At 35.0% G+C, this 22,499-nt stretch overlaps 1 protein-coding gene across 3 annotated transcripts in view; it reads right to left on the bottom strand.

Moving 5' to 3' along the window:
• The window catches only part of KLHL1 (kelch like family member 1), a 235,074-nt gene that overhangs the window by 19,856 nt on the left and 192,719 nt on the right, over positions 1-22,499 (bottom strand). For all 3 annotated transcript variants that reach the window (XM_055802807.1, XM_055802808.1, XM_055802809.1), the window contains one exon: positions 7,563-7,725. In XM_055802807.1, the coding sequence (XP_055658782.1) occupies positions 7,563-7,725 (163 nt within the window). The remainder of the gene's footprint in view (positions 1-7,562; positions 7,726-22,499) is intronic.

Raw genomic sequence — 22,499 nt, 5'->3', positions numbered from 1 at the left:
CAATAAGTTTTAGATGTTTAAATAACCTCCACAGATTTCCACACCCATGTGGAAATAAGAAAGTATGTGTATACACATGTATATACACACAAATACATCTGTGTATAGATGTGTGTATATAATTCCAGTAAATGCCTGTGTTTGGTCAGGGGAGTATCTCTAGACTTCTCTGACTGCCGTGAACAAGGGCTTCCTTCAGGTCCCAGCACACAGGCACCAGGTACTGTTTGAGACAGACTGGGAGTCTCATAATTCATCTCCCACTAAAAATAATAATTAAAAGCCAGACTTTCAGAATATTCCAGAATGTGGGATGCTAATACCTTTTGCAGTTTTGACCATGTGAGATATGACAGTGATTGGTGAATGCCTTCTAAAAGTCTGTACTTAACTGTGGAAGCTGCATCATTAAAAAATTGGCTGTGTGTCTTCTAGGCCTTATCTATACTGCCTTATCTATACCGTCCAGATTGGTATCTATGTGACACTTTCAGCTTAAATTAGGTGGAGAGACCCTATTGCCTTTTCCTGTCACGCATCAGGACTCAGGAAGTTAATTTACCATGTCTGCTTGGTCTGAAGTACATTTACATTCCTAAATTAATGCATACCATATTACAGTATGTTACTATGTAAAATTTGTTGTTCATTACAAAATATAAAGAAAAAAAGAACTATATAATAATAGACAAAATATGAATGGCAGGCCTTTCAGCCAATAACAGTCACACAGCCGTATGCCATTCAGCAGTCAGCCAGTCCAAAAATCTTGTTTGTGTGGGTGAGGGATGAAGAGAAGTGCACGGTGGGTGTACACGCCAAAAGATGTAGATGTGTAGTAAACATGCTGTCCTGGCTTCAGCTAGGACAGAGTTAATTTTCTTCTCAGTAGCTGGTACAGCGCTGTGGTTTGGATTTGGTGTGAGAACAATGCTGATAGCACACTGACGGGTTTGGTTGTTGCTGGGTAATGTCTATACTATGTCAAAGACTTCTCAGTTTCTCAGGCCTTGCTAGTGGGAGGGTTGAAGGGGCACAGGAAATTGGGAGGGAGCACAGACCAGACAGCTGACCCCAACAGACCAAAGGGATATTCCATACCATATGACATCATGCTGAGTATATATAAGCTAAGGAAAGAAGAAGGAAGGTGGGACATCCAGCATTATGGCATTTGTCTTCCCAAGTAACCACTATGCGTGCTGGAGCCCTGCTTTCCTGGGGATGGCTGAACACCTGCCTGCCCATGGGAAGTGGTGAATGAATTCCTTGGTTTGCTTTGCTTGCATGCACGACTTTTGCTTTACCTATTAAACTGTCTTTATCTCAACCCATGAGTTTTCTCACTTTTACTCTTCTCATCCTCTCCCCCACCTCACTGTGGGGTGAGTGAGCGAGCCGCTGCATGACGCTTAGTCGCCCACTGGGGTAAAACAACAACACATACAAGACAGAAACGTTGCCTAAGCATCTGAGAACCTGAACATAGTCTTTCAGGAGAAAACAGGCTCATCAAGTTCCCACCCTGCAACCAAGATGTCTTTAGCATCTGCCATGTTTCCTAGCATGGTTCTGAAGCGCAATACATCCTAGCTTCATATGCATCTGCTTTGGACTGTGGGAAAAATACTGGTTTTACTGTAAAGTTTCATAATTTTTCATTGTCGTCTTCTAAGAGTCACATAAACTTACCTAGCTTGTATCTGTTCCAGCCCTTTTTAAGGCTAGCCTAGCCATATAAAAAGAAGTAAGCCTGTGCAAAGGCTCCTATTTTACAAGCTAGATGTAAAATACCAAGTTAAATCTTGCTTGAAAAAGAAAGAATATGATGGATTTTGAATTGAATTGCACATTCACTGAGCTGCATGGGACCCCTACTTAGGAAATATGAATTTGTGTGCAAACGTACAAAAGACAGACCAGGATACTGAATTAGTAATAAGCTTTAATGATTCTGCTAAGAGAAAATGTCACAGATAGTTTATTATATGATACATGAAAGGTAAAGAAGCAGAACTGAAGGAGGTTGTAATCAGCCATGCAATCAAGTTTTGTAGGTGGTTATATGAATGTAATACATTACTAATTCTCTTGTGCCAAACACTGAATGGCTATTAAGGACCTTGTGGAATTATTAACTTATGCCTCTCTGAGGTCAGTACACAGCAAATATATTCCTGTGAGCGACTAACTACAAGACAATTTTGAGAACCTTTCTCGTGCACACACTGATTGGGTCTGAATTTTGCTGTTTTCTTGAGAATGAAAGTTCAGTAAGCTAAATTTTCTGATGTTCACTTTGTAATAATGCATAATAGTCATAAGGGACATATTAAACTACAGCAACTGCTGTTTACCACAGGCACATTATTGATCTAAATAACACAAATTTCATTCCAGCTTTGCCTCATTAAATGACCTGAAAACAAAACATTTGCCTGCACATATGCCAAAGCCTGTATGGGCCAGCTCTCTGTTGCCCATTCAGAATAAAAAAGAGAATAGCTGGAAAATTACTGCTAGGACAATAATCCAGTTTATGGGAATGCATTACTAAATGAATCCAACTATTGCAAAACCGGTGAAACTGAATGAATGTAACTAAATATAAATAAATAAAAAACAATTTTTAGAAACAAAGCTAAATGTTATTAAAGCAAATGAAGTTGAAAGCATAACAAATGAATTTGCATGGGTGTGAAGGGACATGACAGTAAATATTTACATATATATGCATTTAAAAAATATATTGGTAGACTCTATTTCTATGGATGCTTAAGCAGAACTACTAGAATGTTGAAGCCATTCTAAATTGTATCCACTACTGTCAAGCAACAAACAAAATCTAACATTACCAACTGATAATAAGTAATTTCATAAAGGACACAACCACAAATTCATATTTTTATGTTGGACTATCTTACAATAAAAATATGAAAAGGAAACATATTCAAATATTGGAAACTAGGCTAAACAGGAAAAAGGAAGGAAACACAGCTGATGGAGAAAGATGAGGCTGTCCAAACAACTCCAATACTAAAGTTGTTGCACTGTATTAAGAGGATCTAAGTTTAGGATTTTGTTCCCATAAAATAAAACATCTCTGGGTCAGTTTAAGCATCTTACTATTAGCATTTATATTGTATTTTCCTGCCTAAAAAAAATTAGCAGTCATAATTTTGACATCTTTCTTGAGGTTATAAATTGTGATGCATGCCCTCGAGAGTGTTTCAGCATTTGGTTACTTTCTTCGGTACCAAACTTAGGAAAAAAGAACCACAGATAGAACTTGGGTACCAACCTCCTCAAAGCTCAGCTGTTTTAAAAATGTTCAACTTAGCGTTTTTCAAAAATGCTATAAAAATGGTGAACTCTGGCCAAAGCTGGTCATTTGCCCCTGGATAGACCTGCTGGTTGGGTACTTGAAGCCCATCCACATTCTTCATTTTTCACCTTTGCCTAATTTAAATGGCTTCCTTACTGGTTTCTAATAAACTTTGCTTTTCCAAACTCCATTTAGATATTTGACAGGAAATCTGATCTCCTAACTTAATACAAAAACGTCCTGTATGTGGTAATTAATTAATAAAGTGTGCAAAAAATTAGTATTTCAATTGTATTGTCTGTAAGTTCCCACACACTGGCAGTGGGGGGCTGCAAGGGGTTCTGTGAGGAGAGGCCAGGGCTTCCCCGTGCCAGAAACAGCCAAGGTGATGGTGTCTTGGAGAAAAATGTAACAAGAAAGGGCAAAAAAAGCCACACATGCAGAGTGAAAAGGGATAAAAGGAAGTGCAAAGTCAAAGAAGGAGGAAGAGATGCTCCATGGCACTGAAGCATTTATCTGCACTGCAGCCTGTGGAGGACATCATGCTGGAGCAGCAGGACACTTCCTGAAGGACTGAAGCCTATGGGGAGCCCATGATAGAGCAAGGCAAATGCGTGAGGAGGAAGGAGCCACAGACAGAAGTAGTTATGGACTGACCACAACCCCCATTCCCCATCCCCCTGCACTGGTCAGGGATGGGGGTAGAGGAATTGGGAATGAAAGACGTAAGCGAAGCCAGGGAAAGTGGGGAAGAAAGGTGGTGTTTTAAACTCTGTCTTTGTTTCTCACTACCCAGAATCTATGTTTATCAGTGATAAACAGTACTGCAACCTCAAAATGTAATAATGCAACCTGATTATACAAAGAAACCCTGTCAACTGGACTCAGTACATCAGATAATTACTTTTATGGATTTCTGACAAATTTAGCAGGATTTTATGGCTTCAGCAAATAAGAAGGTTTTTTCAAACTGGATTATAATGCATATGTTAGCACACTGTTTTTCACATTTTTGGAAAGATTTGGATATAATATAGCACTCTCAGTTTAAATTTAAAAATGTATTTCGGTGAAGTAACATTCATTTCTGTGTACCCTGTTTTGTCAAATTCAGATACTATTGCTTTCCATTTATTTGAGAAGCAAAATAATTGATAATCTAATTGCACAGACTGTACAAGTAAGCTTCAAAAGCATAAAAAGGTTCAATAAGACCTAATATGAAGTTAGTTACAAATCAATCATCTTATACTGTAAGGAGATCAGTATCTAAAAGTTTTTCTTTTTATATTTATTTCCACAAGTTTATGGAAAAATATAATTTACATGCAATTTTATGGTAAAATGTATCATTTTTTTCCTGCTTAAAATGGCTTTAACCTGAAAACCAATGAAGCAGAGCACAGGGGTATGAAAAATCACAAATGGAATAGTTTCCAACATTAAAAGACAAAAGAAGAGACTATTTTTTTTTTTTTTTTCAAGTACTTAAGAAGCTCACAGTTGAGCTATTTAGCATACAATATCCCTTTTAAGTAAAACGCCCAAACACTCTGGGACATACACACATAGAATAGTTTCTAACTCTCTCACTTCAAAGATAGTCTAACCTTGCTGCTTTTTATTTATGTACTTATACAATTCAGTGCAGAAGAAAACAAACATAAAGAAGAACCAGGAAGAGACTCCTGAGAACTTCCATATTAAACTAGTTTCTCCCTTCTTGAATGTTAAAGCCAACATCGTGTTTCTCATTGAGACATCATTAGAATTTATTTAAAAAAAAATAATAATCCATAATGGTTTGACTATTTCAAAGCAAAAGGCTAAAATAAGGAACGCAGCATATGTCAGTTGTGTCAAACAGCAGTGCAGTAAGAATGGCACCAGCCAGTTGAAAGGTTTGGTTCTTACATGTTTTCAAGCTTCAGTTCATGGCATGTGGGGTATTTTTTAAAGGTGGTATTCAGATAAAAAAAAAAAAAAAGATAAATAGCAGTAGTATATTTGCTATTTGTTTCAAAGAGACCAGTGCTTTTCAGTTTTCAGTGGTGTCATTCTGGCTTTCTGGGACACAGATAACATCTTGTTTATTTTTAAAGCGTTCTATGTAAATTCTGCAAAATTCAGTTGAGCTTTTATTAACTGAGAAGTATTGAATACATGCTCAGCTGTGCAAAAGAAACATACCTTGAATATATATACATAATCATATGCAGCTTTTCATATTTTTTTATTTATATTTGCAGGGTTATTTGTCTAGATCTTGTATCTGTTAGTTTGCTGCATGGCTCATACACTACTGAAACCACACTCCTTTAGGGTAACAGGGTGATTCAAGCAGCTTTGTCCATTTGATCTACTCTGGAACATTTAGTGCCACTGTGACTTAGTAAGGGAAAGCAATGACATTTAAGCTTCGGTGATATAAAATAGACTCCTAATGTCATAGATGAAAGGTGTATCACCTGAGCATATGATAACATGAATTAAATACAATCTTAATAATGAAAGCATCCAATAAAACCTATTTAATCCAGAGTTACTCTGCAAGTAAGACACAACTGTAATATGACAAACTCATGAAGTTAGATAACACTTTTAAAGCCTGTAGTTTTAATTAATTTGAGATTCAATTTAAACATATATATTTATATACATATTGTCATAAAGATGGTATTATGGGATGTCAGGCTTCCTACTGCTCCTGCAGAAGGGTACACGGTCTCCTATAGGTCTTGTGACAGTTGTTTGTGGGCTAAATTAAGCTCCTTGTCTGACTCGTATTTAGTGACTCTCAAAGTCAGTGGAAAGAGTCTGACAATCCCAGAAATCAATTCAGCCTACTTATCGCAAGCCTGTATCTTCGGTATGATAAGCACAACCTAATATGGAAGATTTTTGAGAGATTTTCCAACTGTATAATCAAAACTGAATGATTCGCAAGTGAAAGAAATGCACTGGGCAAAATTTAGTAGGTTGTTGAATTATGCAATAGCATAGTCTACCATGAAACCAAATAGCCTTAATAAGTCCTTTTTTCTCCTATATACTTTTTATCCTAAAATTTATTAACTATTTTTTAATGTCCCCAACATTTACTCTCTCATTCCATTCCATTCCACATCTGCAGCTGTTTCTCATCCTTTCTTCCCTACTGTTCAGTAGCAATAAAGTATGAGGAAAATAGTATCCCAGAATCTGCCATACTCCATTGTTCCCACCATACCCAAGGGAATCTTTATGGACTGCACTTTATTTATGTTCAGTTGTCTACAGTGGGATTCTTCTTCCCCACTTAAATATCAAAACCAAAAAGGTCAGATTTTAAGAGAGTCCTCGGGATTCCTATATAGTTAGTAGAGAAAAATGGGCATTTACAGAGCACAATTCATCCTGACCTGACAATAAATGCTTAAATTAAGTAAGACAAATGATATCCTAAAATATATATTTCTTCCACTGACTATAAGGTGAGCTTAGGATGATTGGCTCAGATGCAGATGTCTGTAGAAAAATACTTGAAGTCAGATGTGATTAATTCCTCCCTCACCTCTAAATTATTGTTGTTCAGACCATTTTCTTTTTATCCACATAGCTAAAAGCAAGTACTTTAAAAGTGAAAAGCAACAAGAAATACATAATATTGCGTTACTATAAAATGAGTTTTAATAAGTGTCACATTAAAATTCTGAAAAGTGAAAGTTATAAAAGAGAAACAGAATCTGAAAATTATTAGAATTACAGGTTTAATGACTGATTTGACAAAAATCAAGTTTCTGTTTACTTGCGGTGTGAATGTAGTTGCCTTCAGAGAAAGAAGGTTTTATGGTTCAATGATTGGCTGAAGCATGGTACGAAATGCATATACAATATATCTTATCACTAGGTACATTAGTATATTAGATGCATAAACTCAGCTGGTTAACTAGAACTGACATATATGAGTTAGATAAATCAACGGACAGTTTGTCCTGAACTGGTTTACACCATAGACACTGAAATTTCACATGTATTTTCTTAAGCATTTGTTTTAAATATTAAACAAAAATAATATAGAAAATATATGCAAATTAGTTATTTCAAATAAATGTAAAAGCCATGAGATGTAAGAGGGTATGTAGAATTTATTTTAAAAGACACCCTCTAATACAATATACTAAAAGTTATTTACTTCTATATGTTACAGTTACCCTTCCAGAAATGTGTTTTGACCATGTAAGAATACCCTACTCACTTGCCATTTAATGCTGCTACTCCAACAGTGCTTCTGGCAATTGACATACTTGCCACAAACGTCCACTGCTGACTCTGAGGGTCCCACCTCTCAACTGTATTCAAATAACTCCAACCATCATGTCCTCCCACTGCATAAATAGGCCCTTCAAGCACTGTAACTCCTAAAATGGAGAGAGTGAGAGAAGATATAAGTATGCTTTCTCCATCAATAGTAAAAAAAAAAAAAAAAGTTTTCCAAAACATAGCTAAGAAATGAACTTGCATATTCAAAGTGAAAAATGGAAACACCAGTTTGAGAGTTGATTAATGAAGGATTAACAAACAGGAATAAAATTAATGCCACTCCACATGAAAAATGGGCTTTATGAAAAATAGGTCTTGTCATACCAACCTAATTTCATTCCTTGAGAAGATTCATTACTTCATAGAATAACCTGTCAATGATGTGATAGTCTTGGATATCTGTTTACTGTTTAACTCAAGACCTCATAACATTCTGATCATGAATTAGCTCTTCAGGATATCAGTAAAGCACATGATAAATAAATTACGGACTAGATGCCTGATAGATCTCAAATTATTGTCAACCTAAGGGGGATTTCACTGAATGGAATTGCTTCCACCTGGGTTTCACAGGGGACAGAAAGATTAAGTCTGATGTTTTCAGCATTTTTATCAATTACATAGAAGAAAATATACAATTTTTCATTAGCCGGAAGCTTGGTGGACTGGCACAGAATCAAAAAAAAACCCCAAACCAAACCACAAACCACCCACATTTTCAAAGGCTACAGCAAGTGATTTACAGTGAGAAACTTAAGCTGCTTCATCAATTTACATTATTGAGAAAAGAAATAACAAGAGAATGGGTACCTTCACAAGACAATAATGTTGGATATATAAGGATTCTTTTATCTAGTGAAGAAAAGTAAAACAAAATATAAAGCATGGAAGTTGAAGTGAGAAAAATTTAAAGAATTAAAAAAAACCCAACAAACAGACTATGAGGGGGTTTAACCACACATTCAAAAGAACTGAAGAATTCTCTGTCTCACAATATCTTCAGTTAAGTTTAGAAGGCTCTGGAAGATGTTACAGCTAAGCACCATTTGTCACAGTACAGTGAGCTCAGTAATTCCGTTCTATGAATCCATGATCCCAAATGAGCATTTTACGAAAAATCTCAGGCTAAATCCAATCATATTCCTAAGTCTGTGTCTTTTTTTTCCCCCACTCCATTTCACATTATGAACTCATCAAAAAGTCAGAAAACAGTAGATCATTACAGTTTCAGAGAATGGGTTTATTTTTCATTGCAGAAAAATATATTTTTTTCATTTATAACAATGTAAACTTTCCACTTCCTACGTAGAACTCTGTTTTGTTCTATTTCAGAAAAGTAATTCTTTCAATGTTTAATTTGACTTTAAAACCATATTTAACAGTAAGCTTGAACAAGTCTTGTCTCAGTGTTCACAGAAAGTGTTCCTCTGCTTTGGGTGCTGGCTTTGGTTTGTGGTTTTTTTTTAAAACTTTTAAAAAATTAAAATAAACTAAAAACCCTATTAACCCTTACTGAAATCTCCCTTGTTATAGTCTGAGCCTCGTCTTTTTCTGCAGAATCATCTTTGAACAAATTCTCCAATTTCTTCTGGTATGAAGTCTTGCTTATAAATGCTTTTTATTCAATCACATGTATCATCTATATTTTTTCAAGAATATTAAAGTAGATATTAAATTGAAGTCATGATCTCTATAGCTCAATATCTTATCTCAGAACACAACCAGCAGCAAACATGTGGGAAGATGTGTCAGTGTTCACATAGAAAATCAGGGGATAACATGCTGTAGTTGTGGGAGTTTTTTGGTCGATTTTGTTGTGGTGGTGGTTTTTTTACTTTAATATCTAATAGTTGTAAAAAACCTTAAATCCTGAAGAAACAGGTTTACATTGTCAAAAAAGTATTTGCTTTTTTTTTTTTTTTATATAACAGCACTGTACTCCAGCTTTTCATGTATATACTCTTAATGCAAAGTTGAATAATAAAATTCTTCTTGGGATAAAAAAATAATCATATGCAAAGAAAGATTAGGTGCAAGAATGTTTCTATACACACACATGCATATATAATTGGTGTCTAGATAAATACACAAACATCTCACCTTCACACATAAGCAGAGTTGTAATATGCAGTGAATTTCACAGTGAAACTATGATGCACATCAAAATATATCTTATCAGTTTTGAAATTTCCACCTTTTACTTCCTTGAATATCTTCTTTGCACTTTCATTAGAACATAGCTGTCCTCAATTTAGTCTTTTTATCTCACCCACTGTTTCAAAATTTTTGTTATGTCCTTTCATATTTTCATATTTGAATTTTATTCTCGTATTTTTTCCTTTTGTAAATGAAGCCATCCCAAATATTTCAGTCACTTTTTATAGAAAATTTGCTTTCCTCTTAACCAAAATAGTGGTTTTCTGCATTTTATAGATTTTAGCACTTTTTTTTTTTTTTTTTTTTTTTTTTTTTTTTATGACAATGGAAGCTGATAAGCTCATTGCATTGTTGTAACGGATTTTCTCTCTGCATCTCTTGTTGTGCTCTTTAACCGGGCTTTGTACAGAACATAGTCTTCATTGCCTTCTCCATGAGAACTTTACTAGGTTTATACAATGCATGTGGAGTCCTGTGAGATGCATGATTCCTTCAGATTTTTTCCTCAATGCCTTTTACTTTGCATTTACCACTTGCTGTTGTGTTGTGAATTCAATGGGATTTTAAAGTTCATGGTGTTCTCTGAACTTGTCTGACCTTACTGAATATGTCCTACATACTTTACTACCATGATGTTCAATTCCATTTCCACATAAATTAATCTTACATTGACACAAGGAAATGTTGCAGTTAGAAAACTGCCAAAATAAAAATGTTGGTTTGGTGTGAGATTCATGTCATCATGCTTCTCTGATTCTCCTCATGCGTGAGATGTTCCAGTCCCTTAATCATCTTTGTGGCCCTTTGCTGCACTCACTTCAATACGACAATGTCTCTTTTGTGGTGGAGAGCCCAGAACTGGATGCAGTACTCCAGGTGTGTTTCACTAGGGCTGAGTAGCGGGGAAAGACTATCTCCCTCATCCTGCTGACAACACTCGTCCTAATGCAACACAGGATACTGTTGACCTTCTTTGCTGCAAGCAGGCATTACTGGCTCTTGTCCAACTTCTTGTCCACCAGGACCCCCAGGACCTTTTCTGCTGACTGCTTTCCTGCCAATCAGCCCCCAGCCTGCACTGGAACATGGGGTTGTTCCTCTCCAACTGCAGGACATGGCATTTGCCTTTGTTGAAACTTGTAAGACTTCTGTCAGCTCATTTTCCACCCTGTTGTCATCTCACTGATGGCAGCATAGCCAACTCTCCTCACTGTTTTTGTTACTAACTTCCTGAGAGTGTATTTTTTCCCATCATATAGGTCTTTAATGAAGATGACGAACACACTGGCCCCTTGGAAACATCACAATTATAGCTTCTTCCAGCTGGACTTGGTGCTGCTGGTTACTGCTCTTTGATCCTGGCAGTTATTCAGCTACTCAGGTTGGTCAGGAATTATTTATATTTTTTTTTAAGTTCATGTTGACTATTCCCAGTCAACTTCTAACCCTTACATGGACTGAAAGAGTTCCAGTATTATTTTCTCCATCACCTTCTCATGGTTCATTGTGAGGGTGACTGGTTTGTATCTTTCCACATCCTTCATCCCCTTTTTGAAGACACAAGTGGCATTTGGTTTCTTGCAGTCCTTGGGAACCTTTCCTGATAACCATGACCTTTCAAAGATAATTGAGAGTGGCCTCACAATGGCATCGGCCAGCTCTCTTAGTTCTTGTGGGTGCATGTTTTCAGGTTCCATGCATTTGGATGTGTCCAGCTTGCTTAAATGTTCCTTAATTTGATCCTCCCCAACAAAGGGTAAGTCTTCCTTGTTTCAGACTTCCCTCTCTGGTTTAAGGGACCTAGAACTCCTGAAGCCAGTCTTACAAGACTGAGGCAAAGAAAGTATTGAGTATTTCAGCCTTTTTGGTGGTCTTTCTCACCAGGTCCCCTGCCCAGTCAGCAGTGAGCTCACATTTTCCCTAGTCTTCATTTTGCCGTTGAAGGACCTGTGGAAGCCTTTCTTGTTTCTCTTCAAGTCATTCATAAGATTCAACTCAAAATGAGCTTTGGCTTTCCTAACCTAATCCCTACGAGCTCAGACAGCACTTGTGTACTTCTCCTGGGTCACTTGTCCAGTTTTCACCTCTTGCATGCTTCCTTTTTTAGTTTAAATTTCATCAGGAGTTCTCCATCCATCCACTCAGGCCTCCTACTGCCTGTGCTTGATCTCCTGCACACCAAGATGGAAATTCTTTGAGCTTAAAGGAGGTGATCCTTGAAAAAACTATCAGCTCTCCTGGGCCCCTCTTGTCTCCAGAGCCGTATTCCTTGGAGCCACCATTGCAGTGCCCTCAGTAGAGTTTCTGGCCACCTTTTGTGGAATGTGCTGCAAAAACTGTTGCATTTGTTGGCTGTCCCTATTACCTGTGATTGGACGCACCTATCTATTAAACCCCACTGTCTGATTCTTGCATTATGTTTCCTAAGAAGCCAAGTTTAGAAAAGTTCTAAGCAATCAGAAATATTTATTTTCACCATTAGGCCGTGCTTGCACCATATGTTTCAAAAAATTATAATGAGTAGTAGTGATATGGTAACACACCACCACCACACCCCCACACATCTCCAACCCTAAGCAAATAAATAAATAAATACAGCCTTTACGTTACAGCAGACTGTGTCATAATGAAGAATTCCAGAGCAGATGGTGTCATATATAAGAAAAATCAATATTCAAGCATTACTGGTTCTTATGGTTTGCTCTTGGAGCTTAGATGCCAGAACTGCTATGGGATTTTCATATCACATATATGAATTAAAGGGTAGCCCCAAAGGTGTTACCTTTAGCCTCCCCATCACACAGAACGGAGTGCAGTACATCTTATCTTTGTATCAAAACCTGTACTGAAGTTACTGAACAGTCCATGATAACCACAAATGGCAATACTGCAATCGAAATCATAGAATCATAGAATGGTTTGGGTTGGAAGGAGCCTTAAAGATCACCTAGTTCTGACCCCCCTGCCATAGGCAGGACCACTTTCCACTAGACCAGGTTGCCCAAAAGCCCCATCCAGCCTGGCCTTGAACACTTCCAGGGATGGGGCATCCACAGCTTCTCTGGACAACCTGTCCCAGGGTCTCACCACCCTCATAGTGAAGAATTTCTTCCTAATATCTAATCAAAATCTACTCTCAGTTTAAAGCCATTCCTCTTGTCCTATCACTACCTGCCCCTGTAAAAAGTCCCTCTCCAGCTTTCTGGTATGCCCACTTGAGGTACTGGAAGGCTGCCATAAGGTGTCCCCAGTGGTCTTAAAGGATACATTCTACCAAGACCACAAAGCAAAATATTTTCCAGTAAAACTGATGAAACAAACTGTTTTCTGAATGTTTCAGGTCATTTGTTTTAATAGAAAAAAAAAATAAAATTAAGTAGTCTGTGTTGAAATGTCAGAATTCCAATCCTATTAGCACGCTGCAGAATTCCTCCTCCATAAAGAGCAAAGGTACTAACTCTATATAAATTTCATTTTTTCTAATTGGTACAGCCAATTTCTGCATGGTCCCTTGACATAAGATTTTTCATCTTTTTGTAGTCAAGATACTGAACAGTGTGTTAGAAGATCAGAGTTCATCTTGAATCATGAAGATTTTCATTTTCACTGTAAGTGTCCTACACTAGAGTGGCATCATAGTACATAATTGCGTTTTGTTGGTTTCTGTGTTCTATGCCCACTAGATAATAAACATCCATCTATAGTTACACTCCGAATGTAGATAATGGTTTTATTAAAACATATTATATAGACTGGGCTTTTCCTGTTCCTAAATGAGAAAAATCTAATATCCAGCTGACATTTCAAGTCTTATTGTCATTAAGCAAAATGCACACAAGAATAATATTGTTAGCTCTTTCAGGACTGTTTGTTAAGGTAAGAGAAAGGTCAGAAGTTACTCACAACTTTTCTTCCTGCACCTCAACTTCAACAATTTGACAAAACCAGTTTAAGGCACATAAAAAAGAAGAAAACCTCTTGGACTTCACAATCCACATGATAATAGTGCTCTGTTGTTGTTTGCTGAGAAAAGCAATCATACATCCAGAAAGGGAGGCTTTTATCGTAAGAGAATTACATAAAAATGAATCAAGGTTACTATTTATCTGGATAAGGAAACCGGAAATTAAGGGAATCAGATCTTATGCTTTTTTAATTTGTAGAAATCCTGACATTATGGGACTAATTTATCCTATCCATCTTTTGATTAATTACTTTCATTTTCATGACATTCTGAACAGTTTGGCTTTGCTAGTTCTCGTACAGTTGCTGGACAGCTGAGACTGGAAACCCAACTGTGAGTATTTCTTCTAGGAAAGGAAACAACTTTTTCTTCAGAGGAGATATTTTCTAGTAGTATATTGAGTAACTAGATACAGTCACTACAGTACAAAGAAATCTCAATGTTTCCTTGAAAATCATGAAAAGCTTATTAACTCAATGTTTGCTATTTATTCAGTCATACAAAAGTCAGTACCTATTGAACTGTTTCCTGTAATAAAGATGCTTTTTTGGGAATATATATAGTCTTGATTAAAAAGTGCCCTAGGTAAATTGTGTCCCAACATATTGCTTTTCATTAGTACAGTCTGAAACTGGCAGATTCCTGAACTAAAAAAAAAAAAAAAAAAAAAAAAAAAAAAAATTAAAACAGTAACATAAACTTTGGAGTCAAATTTACACGGACACCAAAAAAAAAAAAAACCCAGTCCAAGAAAGAAGGATAGTAAGTTGTAGTACCATGTTACTATACACTGGGAAGGCAAATTTTTTCTGTCTAGAAAACAGTTCTCCTAAGCACTTAGACTTGGGGAGTTATGACAGCCAACAGTGTTATTGTGTTATTTTTTAGCTAAATGAGAACTAAAAATGAATATTGTCCAGTGTGCAATGGCAGGCATATTCCTTTTGATTGCCTTCACAAAGCTATGCAGCAAAAATCCTATTATGTCTAATTAGGTTCTGAGATCTGTACAGTTTCAATATTATTTATGCTTGGAGATTGGAATGGGATTTTTAAGTTGCTTTACTGTGATGTTACAAAATAAGGGAACACTGCCTATCATATTTTTAACTCTGCATTTCCTTATCTGCATGATAGACCTGATTTCATACAGTGAAATTTTAAAAAGCATCAGTTTTTACAAAATAACAGGAAATAGTCATACTGACACTTTTGGATACGAAATGGAAGAAAAAAAAAAACCCTGGCTGTGTTGTTAGCTTTACTGTAGTCTCTGCATTTAGGTATTTGTAGAGACACAGAATTTTAACTGGGAAGGATAAACCTGTATCCAACAACTAATTTCTTAAATAGGGAAGTTACCTTTTAAGAAGAGGGCAGATATATATGGTATCACAACACTGAATGTGAGGAGACAAATCAATCAGTGAATGGTTATCCAAGTATTAAACATGATTAAGTAACACCTAGGCTTTATTCCACCATTTTAGGTTCTGCATTTATTTAGTTTCCAGGTAGCTGTAAATTTCTACCACATTCTCACCCATATCCACAGCAGCATACTTAGACAATTCTGTATTAATTGTAACTAATACTGCTGCTTTTCCTTACTCTGTTCTATTCAAGTCTTAAACCACTTTTCTTCCATACTACTGGTGTCAACATAAAGAAAAGTAATGATGGTAAAGTCCAATTTGTTTTAAATTATACATCAATTATTTAAACCTGCTATTTAATTTTCACAACCATAATCTTCATTGGGTGTGGAATACAAGTATCATTTTCTGGATGCTGCATATAGGACTGCCGTAGGCCAAGCTGGGAATTTTGTATGTGATAATTTAGACCTGACCTACCTTCCTTAGTGAATAATCAATGACACATTGTTGAAAATATCTCTTCTAATGTTTATTCACAGACAGGTTATAAAGGCTGATTAAAAGAATTTTAAAAACATCCCTGCCCTCTTGGGCCAGAAGGTAGGATACTGACATGTTAATATAATGGAAATTTACAGAAATAAAGACCTGCCTGCCACCTCTTTATTTACATTCAGTTTTGTAGATGAGACACCATATTCTCAACTCTGCCATACTATTATCCTGAGAACATGATTCAAAAATTATTATAAGTGTTTCCATTATGATTTGTAGCTCTTTAGTGAAGTGGGTCATGATCTACTACTTAATAAGGGTGCAAAGTACAATGAGAAGGTACTTAATAATTCAGAAAAAAATATCCCTGTAATGTTCCCAATGATTAGGAGAAACATCCAAAGCAAAGATCTAATATACAAGCAAATCAATATTACAGAGAAAATACTTTAAAAGGCTCAGGTCTTCTGTCAACAAACAGTGAAAGCAGCTAGAATGACATATTTCCCCTGAGATTTCAACATTCAAAAAATAACAACAATTTAACATAGAGGTACTAGCCTATATAGCATAAAAGAAAGATTCTCAGACTAATCTCTCAACAGCTGCTTCTGAAAGAGTAAACAATATAGCTATGTCAGAGTATTCCTGTGCTCTGGTAAGCTAGTCTGTTGATGAACTATTCCACTCAATGCTTAGGTGGTTATAGGTTTGGGGTTTTTTTTTGCTTGTTTGGTTTCTTTCTTTCTTTCTTTTTTTTTTTCTGTGCACAGAAATCACCACATAGAGAGGGAGAACGCACACCTCCAGCATAGCACTGCCTTGTGAGGTGCTGATGTACCCGGAAAGATTTACCATTGCAGAAAAGCAAGGTATTTCCAACAGGATCTTGACTCGCAGAACCTTTTTGGGACATGAGTCTTTCTCCTTGACCTGTTCTCTTTCCCATTGCATTCATACTGTTAACTTAATGCTAGTGGGTAATGTTTTGTACAAGATTGTAAATGAAGAAGGGGTAGATTAAAGGTGGAAACTCCATGTTGCACAAATACCAAAGTGACGGACATTTTTCTCTGTACTCATGAAGCACATATATGATACATGAATGCATTCTTCATGACTGAGAGTATTGTTTATGACTGTCCATATGTCAAAGTCCAAAAGCATCTCAGACGTCCTGTATGAGCAGAATATACTGCAGATTTTACATGTATAGAATGCATCAAACTCAGAGCTCTGTTGATTTAAGCTTGATTTGAACAGATATCATGGCCATTTGCTCAGAGTATTTATCCAACAATGAAGCTGCATACATCTGGAAATGTGGAATGACATTGCCTAATGCAGTAGAATTTGGTCAGTATTATACATGTGCAGAAGTATGAAGGGCTATATTGTTCTGAGCTGTCAGCATACTCTAACAAGCTAGTATCTGGAAAATTTTCCTTTATCCAGTGTTCTATCTCTTGGCATTGTAGTAAACATTCTGCAAAAAAATATGCTTATATCTTTCAAGAATTCTTAAAAGTGCTTAGAGCATTTTTGGTTAAATTAATTAACCATAAATAATTACAGCTTTAGCGTACCAATAGGGTATGAGGTACTACAAGATCAGCCTGTTGGTTTCAATTCTTCTCATTTTACTTACATTTCTTTCTTCCTAGCTCTCATCTCCAGCCTCCTGTGCATGAGTACACTGCAGGTTTGTATCTGCCCTGATGTCTAAAATGGAATCTCAGATTCTCATGCATCTGTGTATGACCTCTCTACTTTTTTCTCTCCCCATGGTGGTTTCTTTTACATCCACGCAGCATACATAAAATTAGGAATTACTTTGCTGTAAAACTTTTAAAACCAACCAACCCCCCCCCCCCCCAAAAAAAAAAAAAACAACCCCAAAAAAACAAACCCAACCCTATTGATTTTTGTTTATCTTTTAATGGAAAATGTGAATTTGCCATTTTTGCCTCCTTTGTAGCCCAGCAATACATAAAAAGATGCTATCCCGCAAGCTAGTGAAGAAAGAAAAAAAAAAATCTCCTTTATTCTCTACATTTTCGGAGTTTGTTTTACAGTTACCATGGATGTAAATGTTAGGGCTGTATCAAATTTTTATTTATATTTCTAATCTACTTTAATGGTTTCTACTGTACCTTGAAGGCTTTTCTGATAGATTGTAACTCCATAGACAAACATGTATTTATTGGGACTTCAGCATTATCTAAAATAACATCATCGCTTAAATGCCATGGCAATTTTTTTTAAAATAGAAGTTGAAAGTTAAACTTTCACTGAAATATCCTTCAATCTGGGACTAAGGAGTGGTATCATTCATTTATCATTAGATTTTCAGTGTTGAACAAGCAATAATCTGTATTTTATAATGTTTTATGAAAAACTCAGGTAAAACTCAGCCAACCTGTACAATAACTGGTTTTGCTACATTGCTGTGTATCTGATCTACTCTGCTCATGAATCCTCTAGCTTGTGTTTTCCTGGTCAAAGCTTTTAAAAATGTTATTAACACTCAGTCTTTAAAGGCTTTGTCTCCAAACAGTTTATTTGGCATTAAATGAAGCAAGGCGATCACTCTCCATATTGTCCTCATAAACTGTATCTTTAATCTGCATAATTCTTATTGTAATGACCTGTTCATTATAAATTTGTGTTATCAGCCTATGCGTTACCTATGGTTTCTCCTTCACTTGTTTCAATATGATCAGATACTGTTTTGCTATTATGGAACTATAATGGTCTCCAGTATCTGAAACTTTTTCTGATATTTGCACTAAAGACATATTTTTAAAATCTGCTGAAAATTTAGAAATTTTTTGTTAAAAATATGACTTTTTCTTTATTTCATCACGTGAAAGCAAAGGAATTAAAAATATTTGCTTCATGACTATTTTATTTGTTGAACTTTTATTATGTAGAATAAATTTATTTTAATAGTTATTTGTGTTGGCAGGGTTTTTTTTCCACCCATTTTATTATATATTAAGAAATAATTCCACCAGAAAGTACTAAACTGGTAAGTGGTCCCATTGATACTACCTATGTTACCTCTAGCTTTAAGGTATCACTTACTTCATTATTTTGTTAGTTTTATTTAAATAGTTTTCCTACAAATTTCCTATTTCATTTTGTTTTACAATTTTGTACCTTAAACAGTTTTTCAAGAATATCTCTATATTGGACATCTCTAAAATCATCCATGCACACATGCATGAATACCCAATACGACACCTTTGGGTTTCTTTTTAAAAGTTCTAGTGCAACTCATTAGTGGAATCTAAGTTAGCTTTGCTATACCAAATATTTAAAATTATTTAGTATGGCTTTTTTATTATTATTTTCAATAGAAAATTCTAGGTTAACTCACTTCTGAATTTAACAAGTCCAAAGTATAATCTAACTGATCTATCTACACTGTAAAATATTTTTATTCATGCTTAATTATAATTTTTCAAGTTTTCTTATACATGGCTAGCACAGCAAGCAACATAAAATATTCCTATAAAAAGACAACCCAGACTTTTTTTTTTTAAATGACACTTCTTTTTTTCATAGGCCAACACTGAAGCTTTTATTCTAGTCATATTTGATAGAAAACTCTTGTATTGACCTGAAGCTTAATTTTAGTATGTTGCTATTAAGAAAAATGTTATGCAGCGAGTCCAAATCCTCACTGCAGGACTAATGCAATGGCTGAATCTACCAATGAAGTATTACCCAGGGAGCGTTTTGGTCCAGGACCAAATGCAATGATTTCTCTGTGAGATTTTTGGCTATACTCTGTTATGTCAAGCACTTAAAAGCGACATAAGGCTAGGAACAGGCTGATTCTATATGTTCTCATATAAATGCAATTGCCAAATACTACCTTTATTTAGAAAAATGTTCAGTCTTGTTTCTTAGAAGTGGATTACTTTTTGGAAAGCAACATTTGTTAATTTTTGCAATATTTTTTTTTTCTTTAGGCTATACCTAAACAATTGCAACTACATAGGACTATATTGGAATAGCAGAGAATATTCTGTCACATTTGGCTAAGAAGGAGTTACTTATGAGTCTTTTCTTCTGTGTTTTAAAGGAAAATGAAAACGTTGTCAAGATTCTGCAACTACGCTTGGTGCATTTACTCTGTTCATCCACATTGTTATAGGCAAAAATCAAATCTAAAGCCAGAAGTGTAAAATGACATTTCAAAGTCAATGGCCATGATAAAAAAATTTGAGCTATAGGGAACTGTTATTGCTTTGAGTCTGTTTCTGTACAAATCCAGATTCTTAGTTTCTGTATAACTGAATAAAGTTAGCCCAATCTATTGGTTTTAATTTTTCACTGAAATGAAAAAAAGACCTGCCTATTGTCAAGTACAGCTTATAAGGTAATTCAAGCTGTGGTACTCAAATCATCTCTCAGGCTGTAGACTGAAATGCCCTTACAAAGAAAGGATTTAGAGTCTTCTGTCTATTGAAACGGAGGAAGACTGTCCAAGTATGATCTCTTATATGATGCTTTGATTCTGGGAATTTCTTGGTAGATTAAAAGATTTATATTGGTACTAACATTTGGCTTCACAAAAATTCTAAACCAAAAGATTTATAGCTTTATTTTAAGACTTTAACTTGACTTCAGTGGAATATAACCAATGTAATACAATATTTTGCTGAATGATGGTAGCCAGCCTTGCAAGTGGGCAGTCTTCTGCTGTGCAAAGGTTATCTGCATCTGAAGTGTCAATATGACTTGTGTGGGTCCTTGTTTATGCTCATTCTTTCATTTTTAACCTTTTACCCTAGGATCTATTAAATTAAGATGACATCCATCTTTGAGTCATTTATTTTTCTCTGTTACTATAAAGGGAGTTTACTCAGATGCAGATATCTATATTTGGTTAAATTAATACCACCCAAGTAGCTTTTTAAGATTTTTGAAGATGTAAATAACTTATAGATTATTTATCTTTTGTTTGTTTGTTTGCTTTTTAATTATTTTCAGGAGTCATTTTTAGATTTTTAAAAAATAAATAAATAAATTAGAAGTTAAAGGATTAAAGTCCTGGAAAACATCCCAGTTCCAGGTTAAACTTCCTAACATTTAATTCTTCTTTAATATCAGTTGAATTCCTGCCGTTTTGTGAGTGAGCTGTGGTTCCTAGCAATAATGTTATCTAGTATTCAGTCAAAAAGTAGAGAACAAACAGCAAGAGATTCACTCTAACAACTTCATGAATAAACTGTAAATTGAAAGGAGATCTTTCAAGCAAACAGCAGCAGTGTAATCACACTCATACGGCAATCATGACAGACCATTGCTGAAATGGTTGTAAGAATGAACTGTACAGCCCAGCCAAGATGTTCTTTGTTAATTACACAAGAAGTACCTTCCAATTTGAAAGGTTTTTTATATATTAATTCAATCATACATATAAAATAGAATATAAAAAAATAAAGTTAGCTTTTTTTTTTTCTTTCAGTAGTACAAAACTTGGTAATAGGTTGACAATCAACTTCCAATATGGATAAAATTGATGTAGGCTTTTTTATTACAAATAAAAGGCAGATTCAGTAAGCAGATTTCCAGCTTACAGTCTTCCCAATAATCTTTTTTCTACTTTGAGAGGCAGGAACTGCTCCAGAGACCCAAGGTGTTTAACCCTAAATATGATTTTTTTTTTTTTTTTTTTAATGGGACTATGCCAGCTCAGTTGTTCTATTATTTTATATATATTCCTACCTAGGGGGATGAATCCTACCCTAAATTCTTAATTCTTTAAAGCTGTAGAGTTTGTAAATATGCCTTAAGCTATCACACACTTTAAAAATGTTTGATAAACAGTAATTACTTTTTGAAAATTTAAAAATTCTTTGGAAAGCATCTCATTAATTTTAAAACATGACAGCTATGAAATACTTCTTTTAAAAGTAGTTAAAAATAAACCATCATTTAATTATTTTTAAAATGTATAGGCTTAAATTGATTAATGTCTTTATATTTACATCTACATGTATTTTCCTTCTGAGATTTGCCATGTAGTTAGAATAAAATCAAAGCCAAGACAGATTCATTATGCAGGACATAAATTTTTGTGACATTTTGCATCAATGAAAGCATAAAGCTAAATTTACATCAATCTGCACTTCAGTACTAATTTTCATTATTAATACTCAGGATCTTATGTTGACTCATCAGTATAGGGTCATGAATCATTGGTAATAAGGATCATGCATTTCTCATGATGAATAATTTCTTTAAGTAGTTTCTGATAAAGAAATTATTACACTATGTTCCCATGACATGTTGATTTAACACACTTTCTCCAGACAGCTATCGATAGTGATTAAAATAAAGATAGAAAATGTAAGAATATTCTGAACAGTTAACAAGGATTTGAATTACTATATAATAAGCATTACTTTAATGGAAATGAAAGATTCAGTAAAATTATCTAGTCCCAAGTAATATTTTTTCTTTTAACCAAAGGTTTTCATCTTAAGAACTTTAAATGACACAAATAATCAAAAGATCTTAAGAATTTTCACTATCATTCCATTGAGGGTGATTTCATGACATAACTCTATCATGTGCAAGTCTGCACATAAATCTTAAGAGTTATATCTGTGGGGTATAGAAGATCACTAGAAATAATCATCTGAGTGAAATGATGAAAACTGAGCCTAGCATTTCTAGAAATTTTTCAGAGTTAATAGAAAATTATTTTTTTTTAAATACAAGCAAGTTTCATAATTTGTCTTTGAATAGGCAGGATTTAATTATCATTATTAGATAATTCATAGCGGTTAGTTCTCTATGTTAAGACACAGCAAAATAACCTCCCTTTCCCCTAAATAAACCAACCAAAAATATCTTG

Source organism: Falco peregrinus, chromosome 4 (genome assembly GCF_023634155.1).
Source record: "Falco peregrinus isolate bFalPer1 chromosome 4, bFalPer1.pri, whole genome shotgun sequence".
NCBI lineage: Eukaryota > Metazoa > Chordata > Aves > Falconiformes > Falconidae > Falco > Falco peregrinus.
The sequence above is the reverse complement of the archived record's forward strand: the minus strand, read 5'-3'. Positions and strand labels throughout refer to the sequence as shown.